The following is a 21,600-nucleotide window of genomic DNA, read 5'->3' as shown; positions in this document are numbered from 1 at the left end:
TGTTCTTACCTGCCATCTTCTTACCTGCCATCTTCTTACCTTCCATGATCTTACCTTCCATGTTCTTACCTTCCATGTTCTTACCTGCCATCTTCTTACCTGCCATCTTCTTACCTTCCATGATCTTACCTTCCATGATCTTACCTTCCATGTTCTTACCTTCCATGTTCTTACCTGCCATCTTCTTACCTGCCATCTTCTTACCTTCCATGATCTTACCTTCCATGTTCTTACCTTCTATGTTCTTACCTGCCATCTTCTTACCTGCCATCTTCTTACCTTCCATGATCTTACCTTCCATGATCTTACCTTCCATGTTCTTACCTGCCATCTTCTTACCTTCCATCTTCTTACCTGCCATCTTCTTACCTTCCATGTTCTTACCTGACATCTTCTTACCTTCCATGATCTTACCTTCCATGTTCTTACCTGCCATCTTTTTACCTTCCATGTTCTTACCTGACATCTTCTTACCTTCCATCTTCTTACCTTCCATGATCTTACCTTCCATGTTCTTACCTGCCATCTTCTTATATATAAAATCTAATTTTTAACACCAAATTATTTTACACTGTGAAATTTGTTTTTTATATATACATATTGAAATTTATACACTAAAATTTTGCACAATTATTATTATTTTACACTGAATTTTTAAACACCTAATTATTTTATACTGATTTTACACGATGAAATGTTCTGCACTGATTTTTTTTTTAATTTTTTATATTGAAATTTATACACAGAAATGTTGCACAATTATTATTATTTTACACTGAATTTTTCAACTCCAAATTTTTTACGCAGAATTTTTACACGGTGAAATTTTCTGCTCTGATTTTTTTTATATGTATTGATCAAATTTACACACTGAATTTTTGCACGATTTTTATTAATTTGTTTTATTTTGTTTTATTTTTTATTTTATTTGTTTTATTATGTGTCCCTCATCCAACATGTGGTGTCCCTCATCCAACATGTGGTGTCCTTCATCCAACATGTGGTGTCCCTCATCCAACATGTGGTGTCCCTCATCCAACATGTGGTGTCCCTCATCCAACATGTGGTGTTCCTCATCCAACATGTGGTGTCCCTCATCCAACATGTGGTGTCCTTCATCCAACATGTGGTGTCCTTCATCCAACATGTGGTGTTCCTCATCCAACATGTGGTGTCCCTCATCCAACATGTGGTGTCCCTCATCCAACATGTGGTGTCCCTCATCCAACATGTGGTGTTCCTCATCCAACATGTGGTGTCCCTCATCCAACATGTGGTGTCCCTCATCCAACATGTGGTGTTCCTCATCCAACATGTGGTGTCCCTCATCCAACATGTGGTGTCCCTCATCCAACATGTGGTGTTCCTCATCCAACATGTGGTGTCCTTCATGCAACATGTGGTGTCCTTCATCCAACATGTGGTGTCCCTCATCCAACATGTGGTGTCCCTCATCCAACATGTGGTGTCCCTCATCCAACATGTGGTGTTCCTCATCCAACATGTGGTGTCCTTCATCCAACATGTGGTGTCTCTCATCCAACATGTGGTGTCCTTCATCCAACATGTGGTGTTCCTCATCCAACATGTGGTGTTCCTCATCCAACATGTGGTGTCCCTCATCCAACATGTGGTGTCCTTCATCCAACATGTGGTGTCCCTCATCCAACATGTGGTGTCCCTCATCCAACATGTGGTGTCCCTCATCCAACATGTGGTGTCCCTCATCCAACATGTGATGTCCCTCATCCAACATGTGGTGTTCCTCATCCAACATGTGGTGTCCCTCATCCAACATGTGGTGTCCTTCATCCAACATGTGGTGTTCCTCATCCAACATGTGGTGTCCCTCATCCAACATGTGGTGTTTCTCATCCAACATGTGGTGTTCCTCATCCAACATGTGGCGTCCCTCATCCAACATGTGGTGTCCCTCATCCAACATGTGGTGTCCCTCATCCAACATGTGGTGTCCCTCATCCAACATGTGGTGTCCCTCATCCAACATGTGGTGTCCCTCATCCAACATGTGGTGTCCCTCATCCAACATGTGGTGTCCTTCATCCAACATGTGGTGTTCCTCATCCAACATGTGGTGTTCCTCATCCAACATGTGGTGTCCTTCATCCAACATGTGGTGTCCCTCATCCAACATGTGGTGTTCCTCATCCAACATGTGGTGTCCTTCATCCAACATGTGGTGTTCCTCATCCAACATGTGGTGTCCTTCATCCAACATGTGGTGTTCCTCATCCAACATGTGGTGTCCTTCATCCAACATGTGGTGTTCCTCATCCAACATGTGGTGTTCCTCATCCAACATGTGGTGTCCTTCATCCAACATGTGGTGTTCCTCATCCAACATGTGGTGTTCCTCATCCAACATGTGGTGTCCTTCATCCAACATGTGGTGTCCCTCATCCAACATGTGGTGTTCCTCATCCAACATGTGGTGTTCCTCATCCAACATGTGGTGTCCTTCATCCAACATGTGGTGTTCCTCATCCAACATGTGGTGTTCCTCATCCAACATGTGGTGTCCCTCATCCAACATGTGGTGTCCTTCATCCAACATGTGGTGTTCCTCATCCAACATGTGGTGTCCCTCATCCAACATGTGGTGTCCTTCATCCAACATGTGGTGTTCCTCATCCAACATGTGGTGTCCTTCATCCAACATGTGGTGTCCCTCATCCAACATGTGGTGTCCCTCATCCAACATGTGGTGTCCTTCATCCAACATGTGGCGTCCTTCATCCAACATGTGGTGTTCCTCATCCAACATGTGGTGTCCCTCATCCAACATGTGGTGTCCCTCATCCAACATGCGGTGTCCTTCATCCAACATGTGGTGTTCCTCATCCAACATGTGGTGTCCTTCATCCAACATGTGGTGTCCCTCATCCAACATGTGGTGTCCCTCATCCAACATGTGGTGTTCTTCATCCAACATGTGGTGTCCCTCATCCAACATGTGGTGTTCCTCATCCAACATGTGGTGTCCCTCATCCAACATGTGGTGTCCCTCATCCAACATGTGGTGTTCCTCATCCAACATGTGGAATCCCTCATCCAACATGTGGTGTCCCTCATCCAACATGTGGTGTCCCTCATCCAACTTGTGGCGTCCCTCATCCAACATGTGGTGTCCCTCATCCAACATGTGGTGTCCCTCATCCAACATGTGGTGTCCCTCATCCAACATGTGGTGTCCTTCATCCAACATGTGGTGTCCTTCATCCAACATGTGGTGTCCTTCATCCAACATGTGGTGTCCTTCATCCAACATGTGGTGTCCTTCATCCAACATGTGGCGTCCTTCATCCAACATGTGGTGTTCCTCATCCAACATGTGGTGTCCCTCATCCAACATGTGATGTCCCTCATCCAACATGTGGTGTCCCTCATCCAACATGTGGTGTCCTTCATCCAACATGTGGTGTCCTTCATCCAACATGTGGTGTCCCTCATCCAACATGTGGTGTCCTTCATCCAACATGTGGTGTCTCTCATCCAACATGTGGTGTCCTTCATCCAACATGTGGTGTCCTTCATCCAACATGTGGTGTCCCTCATCCAACATGTGGTGTCCTTCATCCAACATGTGGTGTTCTTCATCCAACATGTGGTGTCCCTCATCCAACATGTGGTGTCCCTCATCCAACATGTGGTGTCCCTCATCCAACATGTGGTGTCCTTCATCCAACATGTGGTGTCCCTCATCCAACATGTGGTGTCCCTCATCCAACATGTGGTGTCCTTCATCCAACATGTGGTGTCCTTCATCCAACATGTGGTGTTCTTCATCCAACATGTGGTGTCCCTCATCCAACATGTGGTGTCCTTCATCCAACATGTGGTGTCCCTCATCCAACATGTGATGTCCTTCATCCAACATGTGGTGTCCCTCATCCAACATGTGGTGTCCTTCATCCAACATGTGGTGTCCCTCATCCAACATGTGGTGTCCCTCATCCAACATGTGATGTCCTTCATCCAACATGTGGTGTCCCTCATCCAACATGTGGTGTCCCTCATCCAACATGTGGTGTCCCTCATCCAACATGTGGTGTCCCTCATCCAACATGTGGTGTCCCTCATCCAACATGTGGTGTCCCTCATCCAACATGTGGTGTCCTTCATCCAACATGTGGTGTCCCTCATCCAACATGTGGTGTCCCTCATCCAACAGATCATTAACGTGCTGACTAACGACGGCCACCGGCTGTTTGAGGCGGTTCTGTTTGGGAGTTTCGTCATCTCCTCCCCGGTTCTGTTCCTGGTCTGCATCATCTACGCATGTTACATCCTGGGTCTGACGGCTCTGACCGGGGTGGGCACCTACCTGGTCTTCATCCCCGTGCAGGTGAGGACTAGAAGAGGTCCGGTGTTCAGGAGACCGGGACTGAGGAGTGTTTGTGTCAGGTGATCCTGGCCAAGATGATCAACAAGTTCCGAGTGAAGGCCATCCAGATGACGGACAGCCGAGTGCGGACCATGAATGAGATCCTGAGCAGCATCAAGCTCATCAAGATGTACGCCTGGGAGGACTGCTTCCTGGACAAGGTCTCAGGTGAGGCAGATCAATTCCTGCCTCATCTTGGCCACAAATACCCATGATGCTTTGTTCCTTCTAGAGCTGAGGGAGAGGGAGAAGAAACATCTGCGGCTGTCAAGTTACATCCAGAACATCAACACCAGCATCACCAGCATCATACCCACCATTGCCACCGTGCTCACCTTCATGGTGCACACCTTGCTGGGACTAGACCTGCACACCACTGAAGTGAGTAGACCACACCTTAAACCTGCACACCACTGAAGTGAGTAGACCACACCTTAAACCTGCACACCACTGAAGTGAGTAGACCACACCTTAAACCTGCACACCACTGAAGTTAGACCACACCTTAAACCTGCACACCACTGAAGTGAGTACACCACACCTTAAACCTGCACACCACTGAAGTGAGTAGACCACACCTTAAACCTGCACACCACTGAAGTGAGTAGACCACACCTTAAACCTGCACACCACTGAAGTTAGACCACACCTTAAACCTGCACACCACTGAAGTGAGTACACCACACCTTAAACATGCACACCACTGAAGTGAGTAGGCCACACCTTCCTAATGCACACCTTGCTGGGACTGAACCTGCACACCACTGAAGTGAGTAGACAACACCATAAACCTGCACACCACTGAAGTGATTAGGCCACACCTTCATGGCGCACACCTTGCTGGGACTAGACCTGCACACCACTGAAGTGAGTAGACCACACCTTAAACCTGCACACCACTGAAGTGAGTAGACCACACCTTAAACCTGCACACCGCTGAAGTGAGTAAGCCACACCTTAGCGGTTTTAAACCTGCACACCACTAAGGTGAGTAGGTTGTACCTTCATGGTGCACACCTTGGTGGGACTAAACCTGCACACCACTGAAGTGAGTAGACCACACCTTAAACATGCACACCCCTGAAGTGAGTAGGCCACACTTTCCTAATGCACACCTTGCTGGGACTGAACCTGCACACCACTGAAGTGAGTAGACCACACCTTAAACCTGCACACCACTGAAGTGATTAGGCCACACCTTAAACCTGCACACCACTAAGGTGATCAGGCCACACCTTCATGGTGCACACCTTGCTGGGACTGAACCTGCACACCACTGAAGTGAGTAGACCACACCTTGAAGTGAGTAGACCACACCTTAAACCTGCACACCACTGAAGTGAGTAGACCACACCTTAAACCTGCACACCACTGAAGTGAGTAGACCACATCTTAAACCTGCACACCACTAAGGTGAGTAGGCCACACCTTCATGGCGCACACCTTGCTGGGACTGAACCTGCACACCACTGAAGTGAGTAGACCACACCTTGAACCTGCACAACACTGAAGTGAGTAGACCACACCTCAAACCTGCACACCACTGAAGTGAGTAAGCCACACCTTAGCGGTTTTAAACCTGCACACCACTAAGGTGAGTAGGTTGTACCTTCATGGTGCACACCTTGGTGGGACTAAACCTGCACACCACTGAAGTGAGTAGGCCACACCTTCATGGTCTACTTCATGAAATAAAGAATTGTGTACTCGTCATAACCGTCATTACTTTTTATTTACCTTCTTGGACCATCTATGACATTTTTTATCTTCTCTATTCCATATTTTTTTTTACCTTTTATTTACCTTATTTTACCTTCTATTTAACATCCTTTACCGTGTATTTGACTTCTTTTACCCTGTATTTACCTTCTGTTCACCTTCTTTGACCATCTTTTACCTGCTATTTAACTTATTTTACCATGCAGTTAACTTATTTTACCTTTTATTTACCTTATACTTTTATTTACCTTCTATTTACCTCATTTTACATTCTATTGATCTTATATCTCGTTTTTTTTACCTTCCGTTATCCTTCTTTTACCTTATATTTACTACCTTCTATTGGACCTAATTTACCTTCTATATTCTTTTGTTTACCTTTTATTTACCTTCTTACCGTCTTTTATCTTCTATATTCCTTCTTTAACCTTTAATTTTTCCTTCCCTTTAACTTATTTAACCTTTTATTTACCTTACTTTACCTTCCATTTAACTTATTTTTACCTTTCAACTTGACTTTACTTTTACCTTTTATTTACCTTATTTTACCTTCTATTTAACCTTTTATTTACCTTATCACCATAAAATAATAAAACAATATATTTTTACCTTTCCTTTAACTTATTTAACCTTTTATGTACCTTATTTTACCTTCCATTTAACTTATTTGTACATTTTACTTTACTTTACTTTTACTTTGACCTTTTACCTTTTATTTACCTTACCACCATAAAATAATAAAACAATACATTTTTACCTGTAAATATACCATAATGTGTAAAGTAAACACTGTATTTAAAACATATAAAGACTGTATGTTGCTCCATGATATTTATAATACATGAAATACAATAAAATACCAAATGACCAATTTAGAGTTAATACCTGTTGTTTCATATTTGATACACATTTTCAAAACAATTTTATTCTAAAATATATTATGAAATATGAAGTAATTTCACCTTGTGTCAACAGATTAACTGTTAGTACTGATGTCTCAATAAAAAAAAAAAAAATTTTATTGCCGTATTTCTTTTAAATTTGGCAAAGTTTCTCTTCCAAAAGTCAGGTGTCTCATGTTTCTTCTTCACTGGACAGCCTTCTAATAAGTCAACTACTGCCCTCTAATGGACAATACATGTAATGCATGCATGTGATCTGATATATCAGGCTTTTTAGATTAAAAAAAAACACATGACACTGGTGTGTATCACTTATGATACATTAGGGTAAAAAAGATATTTTAGTATAAAATGAGTTTTCACTGTTATATATCCTCCTGAGAGCCAGTGTCCTCTGCATCTATAGGACAATTGATTAAATAGCGATGACATTTTGTGGTCCCCAGGCCTTCACCACCATCGCCATCTTCAACGCCATGCGCTTCTGCCTGGCTCTGATGCCCATGTCCGTCAAGACCCTGGCCGAGGCCACCGTGTCCATCTCGCGTCTCAAGGTCTGTTTGTCTTTCTTCCTTTATAGTCTTGGAGACCGTCTCCGATTAACCGCTCTCATTTCCTTTCATTGCTGCAAACTTCCCGGGGAGAGCGTTTTTTTTTTTTTTTTTGGGTGGCTGGGCGGTTGCCAGGCAACTGGCGGAGGAGGCTGCGGCGTGTTAGTGTTCCACATGACAGATTGTTTCCCCGGGCCAGATGTCTCCGTGCAAAAACAACAAGGCATCCGCACCGTGATGTGGCCGTCACCATAATAAAAAGACATTTGATATTTTTGTACAAGATTCCTAAACCAAGGCGAGTCGATAATATTTTCTGCACTGATTTTTTTTTTTTTTTATATTGAAATTTATACACTGAATTTTTGCATGATTATTATTATTTTACACAAAAAAATTAAACAGCAAATTATTTTACACAGAATTTTTACACGGTGAAATTTTCTGCACTGATTTTTTTATATATATATATATATATGGAAATTTATACACTGAATTTTTGCACGATTTTTATTATTTTAAACAATTATTTTACACAGTGAAATGTTCTGCACTGATTTTTTTTTTTTTTTATTGAAATTTATACACTGAATTTTTGCACGATTTTTATTATTTTAGACTGACTTTTTAAACACTAAATTATTTTACACGGTGAACTTTTCTGCACCATTGTATTTTTTTATATTGAAATTTATATGCTGAATTTTTGCACAATTAACATTATTTTACACTGAATTTTTAAGCACCAAATTATTTTACACAGTGACATTTTCTGCCCTGATTTTTGTTTATTATATTGAAATTTATACATTGAATTTTTGCACGATTATTATTGTTTACACTGAATTTTTACACAATGAAATATTCTGCACTGATTTTTTTTTTTTATATTGAAATTTCTACACTGAATTTTGCACGATTATTATTATCTTACACTGAATTTTTTACACAGTAAAGTTTTCTGCACTGATTTTTTTTATACATGGAAATTTATACACTGAATTTTTGCACGATTTTTATTATTTTACACAAAAATTTTAAACAGAAAATTATTTTACACAGAATTTTTACACATTGAAATTTTCTGCACTGATTTTTTTTTTTTATATTGAAATTTCTACACTGAATTTTGCACGATTATTATTATTTTACACTGAATTTTTACACAGTAAAATTTTCTGCACTGATTTTTTTTATACATGGCAATTTATATATTGAATTTTTGCATGATTTTTATTATTTACACTGAATTTTTAAACAATTATTTTACACTGTGAAATTTTCTGCACTGATTTTTATTTATTTTTTCATTAAAATTTATACACTGAATTTTTGCACGATTTTTATTATTTTAGACTGACTTTTTAAACACTAAATTATTTTACACGGTGAACTTTTCTGCACCGATTTTATTTTTTTTATAATAAAATTTATATGCTGAATTTGTGCACGATTAATATTATTTTACACTGAATTTTTAAGCGCCAAATTATTTTACACAGTGACATTTTCTGCCCTGATTTTTGTTTTTTTTATTGAAGTTTATACATTGAATTTTTGCACGATTATTATTGTTTACACTGAATTTTTACACAATGAAATTTTCTGCACTTATTTATTTTTTTATATATATGGAAATTTATATACTGAATTTTTGCACAATTTTTATTATTTTACACTGAATTTTTAAACAATTATTTTACACTGTGAAATTTTCTGCACTGATTTTTATTTAATTTCTTCATTGAAATTTATACACTGAATTTTTGCACGATTTATATTATTTTACACTGAATTTTTAAACACCAAATTATTTTACACTGTGAACTTTTCTGCACCGATTTTATTTTTTTTATATTGAAATTTATATGCTGAATTTTTGCACGATTAGTAATATTTTACACTGAATTTTTAAGCACCAAATTATTTTACACAGTGAAATTTTCTGCACTGATTTTTGTTTATTATATTGAAGTTTGTACATAGAATCTTTGCACGATTATTATTATTTTACACAAAAAATTTAAACAGCAAATTATTTTACACAGAATATTTACACAGTGAAATTTTCTGCACTGATTTTTTTTTTTATATTGAAATTTCTACACTGAATTTTGCACGATTATTATTATTTTACACTGAATTTTTACACAGTGAAATTTTCTGCACTGATTTTATTTATATATGGAAATTTATACACTGAATTTTTGCACAATTTTTATTATTTTACACTAAATTTTTAAACAATTATTTTACACAGTGAAATTTTCTGCACTGATTTATTTTTATTTTTAATGAAATTTATACACTGAATTTTTGCACGATTTGTATTATTTTAGACTGACTTTTTAAACACTAAATTATTTTACACGGTGAACTTTTCTGCACCGATTTTATTTTTTTTATAATAAAATTTATATGCTGAATTTGTGCACGATTAATATTATTTTACACTGAATTTTTAAGCGCCAAATTATTTTACACAGTGACATTTTCTGCCCTGATTTTTGTTTATTATATTGAAATTTATACATTGAATTTTTGCACGATTATTATTGTTTACACTGAATTTTTACACAATGAAATTTTCTGCACTTATTTTTTTTTTATATATTGAAATTTCTACACTGAATTTTGCACGATTATTATTATCTTACACTGAATTTTTACACAGTGAAATTTTCTGCACTGATTTTTTTTATATATGGAAATTTATATACTGAATTTTTGCACGATTTTTATTATTTTACACTGAATTTTTAAACAATTATTTTACACTGTGAAATTTTCTGCACTGATTTTTATTTTATTTTTTCATTGAAATTTATACACTAAATTTTTGCACGATTTTTTTTATTTTACACTGAATTTTTAAACACCAAATTATTTTACACGGTGAACTTTTCTGCACCGATTTAATTTTTTTTATATTGAAATTTATATGCTGAATTTTTGCACGATTAGTATTATTTTACACTGAATTTTTAAGCACCAAATTATTTTACACAGTGAAATTTTCTGCACTGATTTTTGTTTATTATATTGAAATTTGTACATCGAATTTTTGCACGATTATTATTATTTTACACAGAATTTTTAAACACCAAATTATTTTACACAATATTTGTACACGGTGAAATTTTCTGCACTGATTTTATTTATATATGGAAATTTATACACTGAATTTTTGCACATTTTTTATTATTTTACACTAAATTTTTAAACAATTATTTTACACAGTGAAATTTTCTGCACTGATTTTTTTTTTTGTAATTGAAATTCACACACTGCATTTTTGCACGATTTTTATTATTTTACACTGAATTTTTAAACAATTATTTTACACTGTGAAATTTTCTGCACTGATTTTTATTTTATTTTTTCATTGAAATTTATACACTGAATTTTTGCACGATTTTTTTTATTTTACACTGAATTTTTAAACACCAAATTATTTTACACTGTGAACTTTTCTGCACCGATTTTATTTTTTTTATATTGAAATTTATATGCTGAATTTTTGCACGATTAGTATTATTTTACACTGAATTTTTAAGCACCAAATTATTTTACACAGTGAAATTTTCTGCACTGATTTTTGTTTATTATATTGAAATTTGTACATAGAATTTTTGTACGATTATTATTATTTTACACAGAATTTTTAAACACCAAATTATTTTACACAATATTTGTACACGGTGAAATTTTCTGCACTGATTTTTTTTTTACATTGAAATTTCTACACTGAATTTTGCACGATTATTATTATTTTACACTGAATTTTTAAACACCAAATTATTTTACACGGCGAATTTTTCTGCACAGATTTTTTTTTTATATATTGAAATTTATATGCTGCATATGTTTGATATCACATCTTTACTTCACCATATCTATTTTTAATCTTTGATATCACGTCTTTACTGTACCGTATCCATTTTCAAAGTTTGATATCACCTCTTTACTGTACGTATACATTTTTAATGTTTGATATCACGTCTCTACTGTACCGTATCCATTTTTAATGTTTGATATCACATCTTTACTCTACCGTATCAATTTTTCATATTTGTTATCACATCTTTACTGTATCGTATCTATTTTTAATGTTTGATATCACGTCTTTATTGTGCAGTATCTATTTTTAATGTTAGATATCACATCTTTACTGTACCGTATCCACGTTTAATATTTGATATCATATCTCTACTGTACCATATCTATTTTTAATGTTTGATATCACATCTTTACTGTACCGTATCTATTTTTAATGTTTGATATCACCTCTCTACTCTACTGTATCCACTTTTTATGTTTGATATCACGTCTTTACTGTACCGTATCCATTTTTAATATTTGATATCACATCTTTACTGTATCGTATACATTTTTAATGTTTGCTATCACGTCTCTACTGTACCGTATCCATTTTTAATGTTTGATATCACCTCTTTACTGTACCGTATCTATTTTTAATGTTTGATATCACCTCTCTACTCTACCGTATCCATTTTTTATGTTTGATATCACCTCTTTACTGTACCGTATCTATTTTTAATGTTTGATATCACCTCTCTACTCTACCGTATCAATTTTTTATGTTTGATATCACGTCTTTACTGTACCGTATCCATTTTTAATATTTGATATCACATCTTTACTGTATCGTATCTATTTTTAATGTTTGATATCACGTCTTTACTGTACAGTATCTATTTTTAATGTTTGATATCACATCTTTACTGTACCGTATCTATTTTTAATGTTTGATATCACCTCTCTACTGTACCGTATCCATTTTGTATGTTTGATATCACGTCTTTACTGTACCGTATCCATTTTTAATGTTTGATACCACCTCTTACTGTACCATATACATTTTTACTGTTTGCTATCACATCTCTACTGTACCGTATCCATTTTTAATGTTTGATATGACGTCTTTACTGTACCGTATCAATTTTTAATGTTTGATATCACATCTTTACTGTATCATGTCTATTTTTAATATTTGATATCACATCTTTACTGTATCATGTCTATTTTTAATATTTGATATCACATCTTTACTGTACAGTATCTATTTTTAATGTTTGATATCACATCTTTACTGTACCGTATCCATTTTTTATGTTTGATACCACCTCTTACTGTACCGTATCCATTTTTTATTTTTGAAATCATGTCTTTACTGTACCGTATCTATTTTTAATGTTTGATATCACACCTTTACTGTACCGTATCTATTTTTAATGTGTGATATCGTATCTTTACTGTATCATCTCTCCCTCGTGTTCTTCTTCAGAAGATACTGCTGATCCAGAACCCAGACCCCTACTTGGTGCAAAGGACGGCCAGTGACTCGGCCATCGTGATTGACAACGCCACTTTGTCCTGGAACAAGCCAGGCGGCCGCAGCGCCCCCCAGGCCACCGTGGCCAATGGCGGTAGTGCGCCCGGCGAGGGCGGCGTGGGACACCAGGCAAGTGAGGTGTCCCAGGATGGAGAACGTGACGTTCTGCCAACTTTGAGGAACATTTCCTTCACACTCCCTAAGGTGAGGAACATTTCCTTCACACTCCCTAAGGTGAGGAACATTTCCTTCACACTCCCTAAGGTGAGCGACGTGCTGGAGGACGAGCGCAGAATGCAGAAGTCAATTAGTGTGTTTTGTCCCCGCAGGGCAACTTGCTGGGCGTGTGTGGCAATGTGGCCAGCGGGAAGACTTCGCTGATTGCAGCCATTTTGGAGCAGGTGACTTTGCTACTTTTCTAACCCTAACATCGAGTCACTAACCTTTGGACACACTAAACCTAAGTGATGACCCAGCTTAGCTAAGACTGGTCACATCTAGTCTTAGACTTAGACTGGTCACATCTAGTCTTAGACTTAGATCGGTCACATCTAGTCTTAGACTTAGATCGGTCACATCTAGTCTTAGACTTAGATCGGTCACATCTAGTCTTAGACTGGTCACATCTAGTCTTAGACTTAGACTGGTCACATCTAGTCTTAGACTTAGACTTGTCACATCAAGTCTTAGACTGGTCACATCTAGTCATAGACTTAGATCGGTCACATCTAGTCTTAGACTTAGATCGGTCACATCTAGTCTTAGACTTAGACTGGTCACATCTAGTCTTAAACTTAGACTGGTCACATCTAGTCTTAGACTTAGATTAGTCACATCTAGTCTTAGACTTAGACTGGTCACATCTAGTCTTAGACTGGTCACATCTAGTCTTAGACTTAGATTGGTCACATCTAGTCTTAGATTGGTCACATCTAGTCTTAGACTTAGATCGGTCACATCTAATCTTAGATTTAGATGGTCACATCTAGTCTTGGACTTGGATCAGTCACATCTAGTCTTAGACTTGGATCGGTCACATCTAGTCTTGATGGTCAGATCTAGTCTTAGACTTAGATTGGTCACATCTAGTCTTAGAATTAGATCGGTCACACCTAGTCTTAGACTTGGATCGGTCCCAACTAGTCTTAGACTTAGATTGGTCACATCTAGTCTTAGTCTTAGATTTGTCACATCTAGTCTTAGACTTATATCGGTCACATCTAGTCTTAGATTTAGATAGGTACATCTAGTCTTGGACTTGGATCAGTCACATCTAGTCTTAGACTTGGATCGGTCACATCTAGTCTTGATGGTCAGATCTAGTCTTAGACTTAGATTGGTCACATCTAGTCTTAGAATTAGATCGGTCACACCTAGTCTTAGACTTAGATTTGTCACATCTAGTCTTAGACTTAGATCGGTCACATATAGTCTTAGACTTAGATTGGTCAGATCTAGTCTTAGACTTAGATCGGTCACATCTAGTCTTAGACTTAGATTGGTCACATCTAGTCTTAGATTGGTCACATCTAGTCTTAGATTTAGATCGGTCACATCTAATCTTAGATTTAGATCGGTCACATCTAGTCTTAGACTTGGATTGGTCACATCTAGTCTCAGACTTAGATCAGTCACATCCAATCTTAGATTTAGATCGGTCACATCTAGTCTTAGACTTGGATCAGTCACATCTAGTCTTAGACTTGGATTGGTCACATCTAGTCTTAGACTTAGATTGGTCACATCTGGTCTTAGAATTAGATCGGTCACACCTAGTCTGAGACTTGGATCGGTCACATCTAGTCTTGGTGGTCACATCTAGTCTTAGTTAAGATCGGTCACATCTAGTCTTATACTTCGATCGGTCACATCTAGTCTTAGACTTAGATCGGTCACATCTAGTCTTAGACTTGGATCGGTCACATTTAGTCTTAGACTTCGATCGGTCACATCTAGTCCAGCGACTGGTGCCAAAACCCCAAATATTTATAGTCCGTTTCCTTGCCACATTCTTGTGCTATCAAAAGTCTTGTTGTGATCATCTAGGATTCTCCTCGGATCACCTGCCTCCAGTCAAGATAAACAAACATGACTACTTCCATATTTTATTTTGGCGTTCATGTCCGGTTTGTGTTTCAGATGCATCTTGTCCAGGGCTCGGTCGCAGCCGACGGGACGTTCGCTTACGTCTCCCAGCAGGCTTGGATCTTCCACGGCAGCGTTCAAGACAACATCCTGATGGGAAGATCTCTGGACAAGACCAAGTAATCCGCCCTGGGTTTATCCGCCACAAAGTTCCTTTCTAGTCCTCGTCAGCTGATTGGAGTAAATGTGAGAGTGTCATAAAAACTACTATCAGGTCACGTGGAACATGTCTGGTTGATCATACAGGTTTATGGTGAGAGTACTCTATAGGAGTACTTTAGAGCACACCCGTTATTTACTGCCACTAAACCTGCAGAAAATAGTTCTTCTCAGGTTTCTACATGTTTTTTACATGTTTTCATCCTCTGCTTAAAAGACGTAATCTCGATTTTGGCTTTCTGCTAAACTACCGTTGTCGCACCTCCCCTTTATCTCTAAAACCCTCAAAAAAAAGTTTGCGTTTAACAATCTTTGTGAACCCTTTCACTCGGGTGTTATTTTCACACTTTGCACTGTTTTTTTTACACTTTATGAAGCATTTCTGACATATACGGGCTTTCTGCTCCGCCGCTCCCAGTCTGTGGAACGCTCTCCCTGACCACCTGAGGGCACCACAGACTGTGGATGCTTTTAAAAAAGGCTTAAAAACCCTTCTTTTTAAAAAAAAACTTTTTTTTTAGATATATGCATACTAGTTTTAGCTATTTGGCTGTTCTAGTTTTTATTTTTATTTATTAGGGCCCGCATGGCCCATTGTAAAAGGAATCCCAACGGTAGTCCTTTTGCAATGGGACATAAGGACCTATTGTTTTTCTAAGGTTTTATTATTATTCCGCCGCCTCTTTGAGCACTAATTTGACCCACTTAACATGCTTCAAAACTCACAAAAGTATTGGGACACTTACGACTACCACTGGACACAAGTATTGGGACGCTTATACTGGACAAAAGTATTGGGACACTTGGGACTACCACTGGACAAAAGTATTGGGACACTTAGGACTACAACTGGACAAAAGTATTGGGACACTTAGGACTACAACTTGACAAAAGTATTGGGACACTTCGGACTACCACTGTACAAAAGTATTGGGACACTTACGACTAAAACTGGACACAAGTATTGGGACGCTTATACTGGACAAAAGTATTGGGACACTTGGGACTACCACTGGACAAAAGTATTGGGACACTTACGACTACAACTGGACAAAAGTATTGGGACACTTAGGACTACAACTTGACAAAAGTATTGGGACACTTCGGACTACCACTGTACAAAAGTATTGGGACACTTACGACTAAAACTGGACACAAGTATTGGGACAGTTAAGATGAAAACTGGCCAAAAGTATTGGGACTACCACTGGACAAAAGTATTGGGACACTTACACTAGACAAAAGTAGTATGGCCCCTTATGACGAAAACTGGCCAAAAGTATTGGGACTACCACTGGACAAAAGTATTGGGACACTTACACTAGACAAAAGTAGTATGGCCCCTTATGACGAAAACTGGACAAAAGTATAGGGACACTTGGGACTAAAACTTGACAAAAGTATTGGGACACTTGCGACTACCACTGGACACAAGTATTGGGACGCTTATACTGGACAAAAGTATTGGGACACTTGGGACTACCACTGGACAAAAGTATTGGGACACTTACGACTACAACTGGACAAAAGTATTGGGACACTTAGGACTACAACTTGACAAAAGTATTGGGACACTTCGGACTACCGCTGTACAAAAGTATTGGGACACTTACGACTAAAACTGGACACAAGTATTGGGACAGTTAAGACGAAAACTGGCCAAAAGTATTGGGACACTTGGGACTACCACTGAACAAAAGTATTGGGACACTACGGACTAATAGTAGACAAAAGTATTGGGACACTTAGGACTACCACTGAACAAAAGTATTGGGACACTTCGGACTAATAGTAGACAAAAGTATTGGGACACTTAGGACTACCACTGGACTAAGGTATTGGGACACTTACACTGGACAAAAGTATTGGGACACTTACACTGGACAAAAGTATTGGGACACTTACGACTACAACTGGACAAAAGTATTGGGACACTTAGGACTACAACTTGACAAAAGTATTGGGACACTTAGGACTACCACTGAACAAAAGTATTGGGACACTTCGGACTAATAGTAGACAAAAGTATTGGGACACTTATGACTACCACTGGACTAAGGTATTGGGACACTTACACTGGACAAAAGTATTGGGACACTTACACTGGACAAAAGTATTGGGACACTTAGGACTACAACTTGACAAAAGTGTTGGGACATTAAGGACTAAAACTGGACAAAAGTTTTGGGACACTTAGGACTAAAACTGGACAAAAGTATTGGGACACTTAGGACTAAAACTGGACAAAAGTATTGGGACGCTTAGGATTAAAACTTCACAAAAGTATTGGGACACTTAGGACTAGAACTGGACAAAAGTATTGGGACGCTTAGGATTAAAACTTCACAAAAGTATTGGGACACTTAGGACTAGAACTTGACAAAAGTATTGGGACACTTAGGACTACCACTGAACAAAAGTATTGGGACACTTCGGACTAATAGTAGACAAAAGTATTGGGACACTTAGGACTACCACTGGACTAAGGTATTGGGACACTTACACTGGACAAAAGTATTGGGACACTTACACTGGACAAAAGTATTGGGACACTTAGGACTACAACTTGACAAAAGTATTGGGACATTAAGGACTAAAACGGGAATTTGGGGAAAGGGAAAAGCATTGTGGGTGGATGGTTGAAATGTCAGAATCGGGTTTAAAAAATGTGATTCATTTTGAGATGTTTTCCCATTCAATTTGAATGGAAATTTCATGAAAATTTGGGAATTTTTGAAAATATTGATACCAGACTGTCTGCAGGTATGAAAGCGTCTTGGACGTGTGCAGCCTCAGAGCGGACCTGAAAATTCTCCCACACGGCGACCAGACTGAGGTCGGTTTTGTTGTTGTTGTTGTTGTTGTTTACGCATTTCTATTATTTCTTTCGTGGCGTTTTTTTAGAGGGACATTGTTGTGAGGCATGTATACATATACATGTACATGTATATGTACATGTAAATATGTACATGTACATATTTACATGTACATATATACATGTACATATACATGTTGTACATATACATGTTCTACATATACATATGTACATGTACATATTTACATGTACATATAAACATGTACATATACATGTACATATACATATTGTACATATATACATGTGTATATAGATGTTGTACATGTACATAAACATGTACATATACATGTTGTACATATATACATGTACATATACATTTTGTACATAAATACATGTACATATACATAAACATGTTGTACATGTAGAAAAGTATACCTTTCTATTTTTTCTTTAGTGGTGTTTTTTTAGAGGGACATTGTTATGAGGCATGTAGTATGCATGTACATAGACATGTACATATACATATGTACATGTACATGTACATATTTACATGTACATATATACATGTACATATACGTATACATGTTGTCCATATACATATGTACATGTACATATTAATGTACATATTTACATGTACATATACACATGTACATGTACATATACATATTGTACATGTACATATACATGTTGTACATATATACATGTATACTGTATATACATGTTAGACATATATACATGTACATATACATGTTGGACATATATACATGTACATATGCATATACATGTTGTACATATACATGTTGTACATATACATGTTGTACATATATACATGTACATATACATATACATGTTGTACATATACATGTTGTACATATATACATGTACATATGCATATACATGTTGTACATATACATGTTGTACATATATACATGTACATATACATATACATGTTGTACATATACATGTTGTACATATACATGTTGTACATATATACATGTACATATGCATATACATGTTGTACATATACATGTTGTACATATATACATGTACATATGCATATACATGTTGTACATATACATGTTGTACATATATACATGTACATATACATGTTGTCCATATACATATGTACATGTACATATTAACATGTACATATACATGTTGTACATATATACATGTACATATAGATGTTGTACATATATACATCTATATATATATGTTGTACATGTACATATACATGTTGTACATACAGTATATACTGTACATGTATACTGTATATACATGTTGGACATATATACATGTACATATACATGTTGTCCATATACATATGTACATGTACATATTAATGTACATATTAACATGTACATATACACATGTACATATACATGTTGTACATATATACATGTACATATAGATGTTGTACATATATACATCTATATATATATATGTTGTACATGTACATATACATGTTGTACATACAGTATATACTGTACATGTATACTGTATATACATGTTGGACATATATACATGTACATATACATGTTGGACATATATACATGTACATATACATGTTGGACATATATCCATCCATCCATCCATATATACATGTACATATACATGTTGGACATATATACATGTATACTGTATATACATGTTGTACATATATACATGTACATATACATGTTGTACATATATACATGTACATATGCATATACATGTTGTACATATACATGTTGTACATATATACATGTACATATGCATATGCATGTTGTACATATATACATGTACATATACATGTTGTCCATATACATATGTACATGTACATATTAATGTACATATTAACATGTACATATACACATGTACATATACATGTTGTACATATATACATGTACATATATACATCTATATATATATGTTGTACATGTACATATACATGTTGTACATACAGTATATACTGTACATGTATACTGTATATACATGTTGGACATATATGCATGTACATATACATGTTGTACATATATACATGTACATATATACATCTATATATATATGTTGTACATGTACATATACATGTTGTACATACAGTATATACTGTACATGTATACTGTATATACATGTTGGACATATATACATGTACATATACATGTTGGACATATATACATGTACATATACATGTTGGACATATATACATGTACATATACATGTTGTACATGTATACATGTATACTGTATATACATGTTGTACATATATACATGTACATATACATGTTGTACATATATACATGTACATATGCATATACATGTTGTACATATACATGTTGTACATATATACATGTACATATACATGTTGTACATATATACATGTACATATGCATATACATGTTGTACATATACATGTTGTACATATATGCATGTACATATGCATATACATGTTGTACATATACATGTTGTATATATATACATGTACATATGCATATACATGTTGTACATATACATGTTGTACATATATACATGTACATATACATGTTGTACATATATACATGTACATATACATGTTGTACATATATACATGTACATATGCATATACATGTTGTACATATATATGTACAAAAATATACCTTACATCCATACCAACACGCAAACAATTAGGGATGGATTTGAACCGATACGGTCCCAGTTCCCGGTACCTGGGAATCAATACCAACACTCAACGGTACCAATTTTTGGTACTTTTGTGTGTAGTAACAAATATTAATATATTCTTTTATCGCAACATGTATCAACGAGCTAGTTATGATAACTGTGTGTTTTCTGTTGCGCCCTAAAAAGTGTTAACAATGTAAGTACTGCACTTATTACGCAGCGGCCGTTTGATTGAAAGGTGCGTCTTAGTTGTAGTTTTCACGAACAAATTTGGAGCTGTTGCGATCGCCGTGTAAAATCGCTAATGCTAATCAGTAGCGTGTCAATGGGAGAGCCAATGTATATTAGCATCAAGCTAGCGCATTTTTTGGGGGGAAAGTGGGGCCTCACTTTACTCACGTCGGAGCGTTTTTTTGTGTCGAAATTTGCAACGTAAACCTCGAAGTAGCTTGTCTGAGTCTGCTGAGTCCAACCCTAACCCTAACCCTAACCCTAACCCTATATATATATATATATATATATACAGCAGCAGTAATCAAATGGTTCAACAACATCCAAGACAAACAACAGCACAACTTTATCTCCTTTGATATCGAGGAATTTTACCCTTCCATCACGCAAGACCTACTGACTCAAGCACTAGACTTCGCCTCAGACTACGACTCAATCACAGGCAACGAAAGAAACATCATCATCCGCGCAAAAAACTCCATTCTCATCCACAACAGTACACCATGGCAAAAAAAGAACAATGCAACATTTGACGTCACTATGGGAAGTTTTGACGGAGCAGAAACGTGTGAACTCGTTGGGAGTTTCCTCCTCTCCCAGCTCGCTAGCCTCAACCTGAACCTTGGTATTTACCGTGATGACGGACTGGCAGTGTGTCGCGCCTCGCCAAGGAGCAGC

General features: G+C 36.9%; 1 protein-coding gene across 1 annotated transcript in view; it reads left to right on the top strand.

The window, feature by feature from the left end:
- Positions 1–21,600, top strand: part of LOC133608431 (ATP-binding cassette sub-family C member 12-like) — a 74,782-nt gene that overhangs the window by 5,861 nt on the left and 47,321 nt on the right. Inside the window, exons 6-13 of the mRNA XM_061963653.1 lie at positions 4,193–4,366; positions 4,426–4,573; positions 4,638–4,786; positions 7,473–7,580; positions 12,886–13,137; positions 13,263–13,334; positions 15,073–15,197; positions 18,001–18,073. Coding sequence (XP_061819637.1) covers positions 4,193–4,366; positions 4,426–4,573; positions 4,638–4,786; positions 7,473–7,580; positions 12,886–13,137; positions 13,263–13,334; positions 15,073–15,197; positions 18,001–18,073 — 1,101 coding nt within the window. The remainder of the gene's footprint in view (positions 1–4,192; positions 4,367–4,425; positions 4,574–4,637; positions 4,787–7,472; positions 7,581–12,885; positions 13,138–13,262; positions 13,335–15,072; positions 15,198–18,000; positions 18,074–21,600) is intronic.

This window comes from Nerophis lumbriciformis, linkage group LG06, assembly GCF_033978685.3.
Source record: "Nerophis lumbriciformis linkage group LG06, RoL_Nlum_v2.1, whole genome shotgun sequence".
NCBI classification, from domain to species: domain Eukaryota; kingdom Metazoa; phylum Chordata; class Actinopteri; order Syngnathiformes; family Syngnathidae; genus Nerophis; species Nerophis lumbriciformis.
Note: the sequence above shows the minus strand (reverse complement) of the source record. Positions and strands in the feature narration are given on the sequence as shown.